The sequence below is a fragment of the Rhinolophus hipposideros genome (assembly GCF_964194185.1).
Source record: "Rhinolophus hipposideros genome assembly, chromosome: 8".
In the NCBI taxonomy this organism is placed as follows: Eukaryota; Metazoa; Chordata; class Mammalia; order Chiroptera; family Rhinolophidae; genus Rhinolophus; species Rhinolophus hipposideros.
In genome coordinates, this window is record NC_138054.1 from 10106968 (window position 1) to 10118357 (window position 11390).

The following is an 11390-nucleotide window of genomic DNA, read 5'->3' on the forward strand; positions in this document are numbered from 1 at the left end:
ACTCTTTAGTTTCTTCTTTCATGTCTTATAGTTTTCAGAGTAGGGGTATTTCACCTCATTGGTTATATTTACTCTTACCATATTTTCCCCAAAATAAGACCTAGCTAGGTCTTATTTTCGGGGAAATCCGGTGGGTGTTGTATTCTTTTTGATGCAGTTGTAAATGGAATTGTTTTCTTGATTTCTCCTGACCATTTGTTATTGGTGTATAGAAATGGAACAGATTTATATATATTGATTTTGTATCCTGCGATTTACTGAATACATTTATTAGTTCTAACAGTCTTTTGGTAGAGTTTTTAGGATTTTCTATAAATAGTAGCATGTCTTCTTTTGCAAATAGTGACAATTTTACTTCTTTCTTTCCAACAGGGATCCCTTCATTTATTTTTTTTCTTATCTGATTGTATGGCTAGGTCTTCCAATACTACGTTGAATAGAACTGGTGATAGTGTCCATCCTTTTCTTGTTCCTGATCTTACAGGAAAAGCTTTCAGTTTTTCACCATTGAATATGTTATTAGATTTGGGTTTGTCATATATAGCCTTTATTATGTTGAGGTATATTCCTTCAACCCACTTTATTGAGAGTTTTTATTATAAAAGAATGTTGAATTCTATAAAATGCTTTTTCTGCATCTATTGAGGTGATCATATGGTCTTTATTCTTTATTTTGTTAATGTGTTGTATCATATTGATTAATTAGGAATGTCAAACCATCCTTGCATCCCTGGGATAAATCCCTCTTGGTGTTGTATAATCCTTTTAATATATTGTTGAATCCAGTTTGCTAATATTTTGTTGAGAATTTTTGCATCTATGTCCACAACGATATTGGCCTGAAATTTTTTTTTAATTAATATCTTTGGTTTTGGTATCAGGGTAATGGTGGCTTCATAGAATGAATGTGGAAGCATTCCTTCCTCGTCATTTTATTTGAAATAGTTTAAGAAGGATAGATATTAATTCTTCAATGTTTGATAGAATTCACCTTTAAAGCCATCTCTCCTGGACTTTTGGGAGTTTTTTGATTGCTTGTTCAATTTCTTTGCTAGTAATGCGTCTTTTTAGATTTTCTATTTCTCCTTGGTTGAGTCTTAAAAAGGTTATATGCTTCTGGAAATGTATCTATTTCTTCTAGATTGTTGACTTGTTGGCATATGACTGTAGTATTCTTTAATGACTGTATTTCTGTGATGTTGGTTGTAACTTCTTTCATTTATGATGTTATTTATTTGAGCTCTCTCTTTTTTCTTTATGTTTTTGATGTCACGTGTTAGATCTCTCGTGTGTGTGTGTGTGTGTGTGTGTGTGTGTGTGTTGTATGTCCCCTAACCACTTACTGATTTTCAGTTCAGTTGGATATTTCTTTCTTTTGACCTTGTAGTACTTTTTAAATGTCTGATTCACTGTATTTACTAAATATTTTTCTTAACTTGTGAGATTTTTATCCTGTCTCATATTTTCTTATTTCTGGTTATGACATTTTCTTTAGTGCATAAAGAAAGCTCTTTAATATTTCTTGTAAGTTTGGTTTAATGGTGATGAATTCCTTCAGTTTTTTTCTTGTCTGGTAAACTCTTTGTCTCTCCTTCAATTTTGAATGCTAATATTGCATGTAAATTATTCTAGGTTGTAGTTTCTTTTCTTTCAGTACTTTAAAGACATCCTGTCACTCCCTTATGGCCTATAAAGCTACTGCCAAGAAATTAACTTGTGTCCTGTGGGGTTTCCTTTGTTTATACTAGTTGTTTTCCTCTTACTGCCTTCAAAATTGTATCTTTATCTTTCACTTTTGCTATTTTAATTACAATATTCTTTGTGTATGTCTGTTTGGGTTTATCTTGTTTGGAACTCTCTGTGTTTCCTGGACCTGGAAGTCTGTTTCCTTTCCCAGTTTAGAAACGTTTTCGGGTTATTATTTCTTGAAATAAAGTTTCTGTTCCTTTCTCTCTTCTCTCTCTGATATCCTTATAATGCAAATATTTGCACACTTGATGTCACAGAAGACTCTTAAACTATCTTCTGTTTCTTTTTTTATTTTCTCTTTGCTCTTCTACTTGGTTGATTTTCACTAGTCTGCCTTTCCACTGATCCAAATTGGCTAATCTCCTGTTGATTACTTTTAGTGTATTTTTCATTTTACTTATTATATTAATTTGCTCTGCTTGGGTCTTTATTATACTTGCTAACTTGTTGAAGTCCTTTCTATCTTCGTCTATTTTACTCTTGGTAAGTGTCCTTATGACTGTTTCTTTGAATTCTTTATCATGCAATTTATTTATCTCCATTTCCTAAGGTTCTCACCACCACCACAGGGATTTTTGTTGTTCCTTTATTTGAGAGATATTCTGTATTTTCATTTTGTTTTGACTTACTATATTTGTTTAATTAGATGAAAAAGCTATCTCTTCTTGTCTTGAAGAAGTGGCCTTCTGAAGAAACAACTTCTCTGTATGATATGTGTTTTAGATGGTTCTGGCAGGCTGGTTGCAGTTGAGTGGGTGCCTATGGTGTCCTGGCATGTTAGTCTACCAAGCTGGAGCAAGTCCAGGCAGGGATGCCAGGTGTGTGCAGTAATGCCCTGTTGATCCTGCTTGCTCCCTTTCTTGGAGCCAAAATGGGCTCTGGCAATGTATCTAGGTACACACTGCAGCAACCTTGCAGGTAGGCCAGAGCAGTGGGAGACTAACATAGAGCTTTTATCACTGTAACCAATCTAAACACTGTAAATATTTTCACATTTTGAAGGCAAGCATATGTTAATTATTTTGCATTCGTTTGATTGCTAGATTGCAAGAAAAATAGAATTTGATTACACCTTTATTATAAATTCGCAAGTTATTTTGCCATTTTTACTCTGTAAGATTATTAGTGTGTTATTTATTTTAACTTATGGTATGTTGACACCATTGACACTTTAGCAAGTTTGTCTCAAATAAATTCCCTGATTAGTAATTTCATTGTATTTGTCAAATTTTCAGCCTTGTAGAAGTTTTAATGATTTTGTTGTCTGATCTTTTCTTAACTGTGAATTTCTCCACCTCTTTTAAATTAAATTTATTGAGGTAACATTGGTTAATAACATTATATAATTTTCAGGTGTACAACATTATAATTTGACTTCAGTATACTCTATTTTGTGTTCATTACCAGAAATCTAGTTTCCTTCCATTAATATGTATTTGATTCACTTTTGCTAAAAAAGAATCTCATCATTTGCCAGTGTTCTCCTCTAATTTTCTTTTTTTGTATGCTTTGCATTTTTGTGGTAGTCTTTTGTATTTCATATACACTTTGAGTTAGAGTAAGATATATAAGTTGAGCATCTGATTATATTTTTACAAATATATTACCAATTGTACCAGCATTATGTAATCCTTTTTTTGTATCCTCTGATTTATTTGTGTAACTACCTTTTTCATACACTTTTTAAAACTGTATATAAGGGTTTGATTAGCTATCCTTTTCTATTGCTTTGTCCTCTTGCTGCAGTACTGTTTTGAATTTTTAACTTTTTGAATTACATTTGTTTGTATAAAAATAAGCCTCCCCTCATTAGTCTTTTTTTTTCCAAAGGCCTTGAATCACATTACCTTATCCAATCTGTTATTTCCAGATCAACTTAGATTCTTAAGTTCTCAAAAAAAAAATCATTAAAGAAATGTACTTACAAGATATTAAATATAAATACATTTGTGAAAAATTGACATCTTGACATTATTTAGCCTAGGAATACGATTTTTCTCTCAATTAATTCATAGCTGTTATTTGATGTTTTTCATCTCTTTATAATATGTATATGTAGATGTGGATTAACTAGGTCCAGGGAAAGTAAAAAAAAAAAAAAGATGAAGACAACAATAAAAGATAAGCAGGTTTGAGACATGTTCATTTGAGATGTATAACTGAGATGGGAAATACTGAGTAAAGATAAAGATCTCTAAGTAATTATGAAGTGTTGATTAAACCTCAAAACAGAATTGTATTTAAAAATGCCTGATTCTTGAGAGACTTGTGGTTACCGATGTTAGAAGCATCTCCCAGCAACATTATAAAATTTATTAAAATAAAGAAGTAAATACATACATGCATGCATGCATACAATAATACATCTAGTTCAGTGGAAATATTGGGACAAGGGGAACAAAAGATAAAATGGTTGAATGGCATCTCACACCGATGTTTGTAGGCATCCAAATGTATCAGGTTTGGAAAAATTGTAAGAGATTGGCTTGTTTTCATTTCCAAATAAAAGACTAAAGGAAGTGTAGTTATTATCAGTTGAGGCACTGGTGAAAAAAAAAACAAAAAACTAATTATAACTATGAACTAACTACATGGTATACCTGGTATCTCTGTTACTACTTTTAAAGGAAGAGAGGAAGGTAGAGTAGTGCAAAAAGTTAATGTCACTAGAAAATAGTAAATTGAATTTGTGAATTTTTTCAAAGTTAAATGGGAACAGAACAAAGTGATTTTGCAGTAATGGTTACAAATATTTTTTTTAAATAAATCAATTAGTTAAAACAGTTAAAACACAATGTTCTTTCCTAGAAGAGGTAGCATGAGCATAGACATCTGGGACTAGATAATTACACTAAATCCTTCTAAAATGAATATCTAAATTATGCTGGATTACACTTCATTTTTTTTCTTACACTCTACAAGAGAAGGAGGCCTGAGACTCAGTTGAAGTTGTCAGATCCAAGGCACTTTGTACACCATTAAACTTCATCTCCAAGCTTACGACACCCTTCTGATCTAATGACACTGCCAAGCTGTGCCCAGGAGTGCAATGCTTATTGTTTCTTTAAGCTTAATGATAAAGGAACCTGGCCCATGCAGTGAATTAATATAATGGATAGTAAAGCTCCCCAAGAATCTCGATACAAGTACAGTGCAATGAGTCATATGAACTAATAAAAACCTCTGAAGCTTCATGAGAAAAGTCTTCAAAAGCCAGTCGCTAAGGTAATGGGGACTTATGCACTGTGATGTGTGTTCTCTGAAGCAGGGATTCTCAAGGATGTAGGAACACAGGGCTGACGTCTCATGAGAGACAAGACTCCTGAATTACTTACATTGCATGAATGTACCAGAAAGTGACTTAATCCATTAGGAAATGTGTTTTGTTTTGTTTTTAATGCTTTTTCCATTGGTTTAGGTAGAAATAGTCAAATATTCAGATCTGCAGAATCTTGTTAACCCTACCAGAAATTGAGAGGATAGATGAACTTCCCTAATTTATAACTAGGGAGTGGGTCGGGTTTTGGAGATTAAAAGTTAGAGCAAAGTAGGAAGTTGTAGGAAATTTATTAGAGCACACAATTCATTAACATTCAGTGTGAGGCTTTCATTCCTACTGTCACTCAGAGACAAAATAAGCTTACTCTTCAATGCTAAGATAAGGCTAATTCAAACCTTCAATTCCTAAGCTTATGTCCAAGGTTTCTCAAAAAATTCACATGGTTTTCTCTGCTGCTTAAGTATCTGAAATTTCACTATGTGAAATTATGGTGTAGTTGCTATAGAACACATCTATACAGGCATGAAGCAAGGCCCCACTTATTTTCAAGTACACCAAAGATTCTCTCATTCTCTCTCTCTCTCTTTCTCTCTCTCTGTCTCTTTCTGTATGTCTGTCTCTTCTCTTTCTCTCACACATGCAATCTCTCATACACATTCTTCATTTATAGAAATCATGACTGAAGACCTGGAGAGCATTAGAAGTGATCACACAGAGCAGAACTCTACAGGAAACAACACAAAAGTGTTTCTTCTGGGCCAATGCCCCATCCCGATTCTGAGGGTTCCTATTTTGGCGGTTCTCCCACTCAGCACCCAGACCTCCATAACCTTCTAGCTCATCCCCATCCTTCATTTCTCTATAGCTCTGAAATGTCCTTGCTGAACATTGATACTGAATAACCCAAATGTACAGCTAAATCATCAAATGCTAGTTTGATTAAGGATCTTCCTATTTAAGATTCACACTTTAATTTGTTTGTTACATATTTACCTAGTGGTCACTACGTGCCAGGCATTATTATAAACACTAGGGAAATATAATAATCAAGAGGTAATCCTCCCTTGTAGTGACCTTAGAATGTGTTGGGAAGAAATAAAAAAAGAATAACAACATAATATAATCTGTATAAGGTGTGGAGAGATCTTGAGGACATCCCTTTTGTTCACCCAATGAGTCGCAGAAGGTCTTACTCTAAACTGAGGTGTGGGGTGAATAAAGGTTTCTTAGGTGACCCAGAGGGAGGAGGACTTTCCATACAGAAAAAAGAGCAGAGGCCATGGTAAAGAATAAATGTATACTGGAGAGATATATATCATGGTATATATCATGATATATATCATGGTGAGAGGCAGAATTTGATGGGGAATATGAGGGTGCTAGAAGAAAGGAAGAGAAATTTGAATTTTATCCCTTAAGCCTGGCAAAATATTGGAAAATGTTGGAAAATATGCATGATCAGATATGCATCTTAGAGACCTCACTCTGCTGGTCCTATGGAGGAAAGATGGTGGGTAGGGTTAGAAAGATGGGGAGTAAGACTAGACATAGGGGCACAGAGGTGTTTGTTCTAATAATTCAAGTTAGAAATATAAAGGATGAAACTAAGAAAGAGAGAGTTTGGAGGAGACTGAGAGATTTATGAAATATTTTTAGGAGCTCAACTTTTGAAAGTGTTATTATTCATCAAACAAAAAGAAAAGGGATAGGAAATAGGAAAACTCTTAGAATCCTGACATGGGTAACAGGATTGAGAATGGTCTTGACCACCAATTTAGGAAATGTAAGAGTGGGATTGACCTGAGGTTCTGGGAAGGAAATAATTGTGGTTTTACAAATTTAAGTTTGAAGTATTTATGTAGATGACCAGAAAACAGTTGACATTTATTATTTCTTAAGATTCAGAGAGTTTGGCTAGTTCATTCAAGGTTACATGATCAGTTAATTGAGGAACCTTGTTCTACCTTACCCCTAAATTTGTCATTGGCACATTATTGCCAAGTCACAGGAGTGTGACTTCTAGATTAATGTCATCTATCTATAGATGTGATGAATGTGCACATTCACATTTGTTATATCGAGTTCCCCTCCGAGTTTTGTGAAATGACTAACAAATGGTGGGTTCAGACTTCACCGATAGAGCAGAGTAGAGCTAACTGGCCCTTGATGAAGGTGAGTCTATGACTTTGGCTTCAGAAGCCCTATTTCTTTTTTTTTTTTTTTTTTTTTTTTTTTAGAATAGAAAAGCTTTAAAAATCATTTTAATTTGCACAATATGTTCATCACTACTGTTTTAAAGAAACAGAAGTTAACTTTTCATTTTCGAAGATTGATGAACAATCATCCATTAATTCCTGAAGTTGGATAACAGGAAATTGGACTTGTTTTTCAAACCATTTGGCAATTGCGAGAAGCTGCTGGTCACAAAACGCACGTCCAATAAACTGTAGTCCTATTGGCAGGCCGTGGTTTGAGAGGGCCATAGGGACACTCACTGCCGGCAATCCCGCCATATTTACGGCCTGTGTGAAAATGTCACCCTGGGCACTTCGCGTTCTGTTGTCCTCTTTGATGAACTCCAGGTATGGCACTGCCTCACTCAAGGTGGTGGGTGTTAGCAAGGCATCCACTCCAGAGTTAAAAACATTCACAAAATCATTAGCAATGAGTCGTCTCACTTTCTGTGCTTTCACAAAATAATTCTCATAGTTTTCTTTTAATAAGAAAAAGTTTCCTGAGAGAATTCTTCCTCTCACCACATCATTAAACCCTTCTCGTCTGGTTGCAGCATACATGGCTTCAGTAGACACATCAATGTCACATCTGTGACCATATTCTAGTCCGTCAAATCTTGCCATATTCGATGCCACTTCCGATGTACACAATACATGGTAGCAGACAATTGAATAACTGGTGTGGGGCAGGGACACTTCAATTACTTTAGCCCCCTCAGACTCAAAGAGATTCGCAGCTTTGGACCAAAGAGATTGCACTTCACTTGATAATTGTGGTACAAGATATTCCTTTGGAATTCCTATACATAGTTTGCTCACGTCTGTCAAATTCGGAAGCATAAATGGTTTAACAGGATCTTGTATCGTGGTAGAATCTTTGCAGTCATGTCCAGCCAGTACACCCAACACAATTGCTGCATCATCCACACATCTGGTTAGGACTCCCGGCACATCCATTGAATTCACCAGGGGAATGAGACCATGACGAGAAACTAAGCCATAGCTTGGTTTTAAACCAACCACCCCACAGTGGGCAGCTGGATTCCTGGTCGATCCTCCTGTGTCTGATCCTAAAGCCGCAAAGCATGTGAAGGCTGATACGGCTGCTGCGCTCCCTCCTGAGCTTCCACCAGTTATAAGCCAATCTGAATCCTCTGTGTCACCATGGGGCTTCTGCTTCCTCTTTTCTCTATATTGTTTTGAAAAACTCCAGGGGTTTTTAACTGGTCCGAATATACCATCTGTGCTTCCACATCCCATAGCAAACTCATCTAAGTTTGTTTTTCCCATTAGAAGAGCTCCCTGATCCAATAATTTCTGAACAACTGTATCATTAAAAGGTGGTACATAACCTTTCAGCATGTTTGATGCACACGTTGTCTCAATGCCGGATGTGCTAAAGTTGTCTTTTACTGCAACAGGAATTCCATCTAAATCCCCAAGTGAGTGACCTTTCTTGTATCTTTTCTCTGATTCTTCAGCTTGCTTTAAGGCCACCTCTTCTGATACAGTGATGTAAGCATTTAGAAACTTGGTCTTCTTGATAAGAGAGAGACATTTCTGACAGAGCTCAGTTGGAGTAATTTGGCCTTGTTTCAGCGCCGCAGAAACTTCTCGGAGGGTCCGGCCCAGCATGGTCCTCGTGCCCTGCCTGCCACCACAGGGCGCTAGTGACGAGGAGGAAAAGGAAAGGTCAACAACACCTACAGGTAGTACATGGGCGCAGCCATCTTTCGTCGTCACTCCAGAAGCCCTATTTCTAACCAGCTGAATTTGGAGGCCACAGATAGTTGTCTAATATAGGGGGAAGATTGTAATATTTTCAAAGGAAGAAACTGACCTAGATTCTGCATTTTAATTTTTAAGAGAGGAAGACACATCAGGCAGGCCACTCCCTAGAATTCTTGTGTCTTCTGAAGCAGAAAAGCACAGACTATTTCAAAGAACACTAAAGCAACTTACATCATTCCCAATCACAGGAAAAGTTATTACTATAAACCTTAGTATTCTGTGTATGTGTGTGTGTGTGTGTCTGTGTGTGTGCGTGTGTGTGTGATACATTTTCTTTAGGGATATTTCTAATGCCAAAGAAAACCAATCATGGGGCTGGGAAAAGACCAAGTACTCCAGATGTTACCAGAGTTTGCTCAATTTGTTGCTGAAGCTGGATTTTGAATATAAGGACGTGTATCTAGGATATTTACATTCATTCTCAAGACTTACATAAAAGTGACTAAATTGAGAAACTGATGACTAGAAGACAGAATGGATACATAGCACAAGTATTTCCAGCTGCAACCTGACACTCTCCCATGTCTCCACATATCTGACTTGTTCCCATTGAAGTGTAAACCAAGAATCAGACTTGACAATTTCCATGTAGTCAGCTCTTTGTCTCTGCCTTACAACTTACTAATACACTCGTCCATTTCTTCCGAGTCTCCTCATGAGATAAAATTTTATACTTGGACAAAAGGGCATTATCTTTTGTACTCTTATTATTCTCATTAAGGAAAAAGATATAACCTATTTTAAAGGCATAATTTAAATATATAGTCAATAATATTGTAATAACTATGGTGTCAGATGGGTACTAGATTTAATGGGGTGATCACTTCATAAGTCATATAAATGTCTAACCACTGTGTTGTACACCTGGAACTAATATAATATTGTGTGTCAACTGTAATTGAAAAATAAAAAATTATTAAATACTAATAATAAATATTGAGGGAGATAATTTTTTTATTGGTGATAAATAAAAGATGCCTGACAAATCTTATTTGATTTTTAAAACTATAACTTGATTAAATGTTAAATCTTATCATTTATTTAATCATTTCAAAACATCACTGATCATTGATTGAAAAACATGAATAACAGAACCACTTTACTTTAATTTTCCAGTAGATTATTAATGAATAAGAGAACTTGTGATAACTCTATGTTATTTTACCATATTTTTATCACATTTATGAATTTAAAGTCTATTTAAAATAATAGTTTATGGTTGGTTCTTTGTTTTTATACAATGTGACAATTTTTGCCCTATTGGAATTCCTGAGTCATATATATTTAGCATAATTATTCTATGGTTGGTTTAATTTTACCATCTTGCTATTTATTTTCATTTTGTTTAGTCTGTTGTGGTACTATTTCCTTCTTGTCTGTTTTTTTTTGTTTTAATGTTAGACTATATGTTTCTATTTTTATCTCTACTGTGCTATACCTCTTTGTTTTAATTTTTTCATGATTTCTCTAGAATTTACAATATACATCTCTAACTTCGAGGCTACCATCAAATAAAGGTAAACCCTGTTATGGTATGAGAAACTTGCAACAATGTGCTTCCATTTACCCCCTACTATCATTGCATATTTTACTTCTACATATATTTTGAACTTATCTGTACATTGCTACTATTTTTTATTTAGACAATAATATTTTTCAAAATTAATAATTAAGCAAATGGCTCTTATGTTTACTCAAAATTTTATTCTTTCTGTAGATCGTCATTCCTTTGTGTAAATCCAACTTTTATTTAATATTTTTCTTTTATTTAAATAGCTTTTAACCGTTCTTGTATGGCAGGTCTGCTGATAATAAATTCTTTCAGTTTTGGTTGTCAAATAGAAATTTATCTAGACTTTATTTTTGCAATATATTTTTTAAGGGCATAGAATTCTAGGTAATAATTTTCTTTAAGTACTTTAAAGATAGATGTCTTTCCATGGTCTTCTGGCTTGCATAGTTTCTGTTAAGTCTCTTCTCATTTTTATCTTTCTTTCTTTGCATATAATGTATCTATCTCTCTGACTGACTCAAGATTTATCTTGGGTTGTCAGCATTTTGCCTATCAGGTGTACCTGCTTGTGGTTTTGTTTGTAGTCATCCTGCCTGTGTTTCCTAAGCTTCTTGGTTTTGTAATACATTCTTTTTCATTACATTTGGTTAAATCTTTTTGCTTTAAATTTTAATTGTTGCCCTTAGGTTAATAATACACATTATAAATAATTTTGAACCACCTTCAAATAACACTACATTGTTTCAAGTGTATTACAGGTACCTTATAGCAGTATTCCAAAATCCTCCTTTCTCATCCATTGTAACATTTTTGTCACTCATGT

The 11390-nt window shown here is 34.7% G+C and overlaps 1 protein-coding gene across 1 annotated transcript; it reads right to left on the reverse strand.

Annotated features, from left to right (window-relative positions):
* Positions 1 to 7314: 7314 nt before the first annotated feature.
* LOC308500291 (glutamyl-tRNA(Gln) amidotransferase subunit A, mitochondrial-like) lies at positions 7315 to 8956 on the reverse strand (the record flags this gene model as incomplete). The annotated part of the gene is made up of 1 exon (XM_081054665.1): positions 7315 to 8956. Exon 1 carries the CDS (start codon positions 8896 to 8898, stop codon positions 7315 to 7317), a length of 1584 nt encoding a protein of 527 aa, XP_080910791.1. The 5' UTR covers positions 8899 to 8956.
* Between the last annotated feature and the right edge of the window lie 2434 nt (positions 8957 to 11390).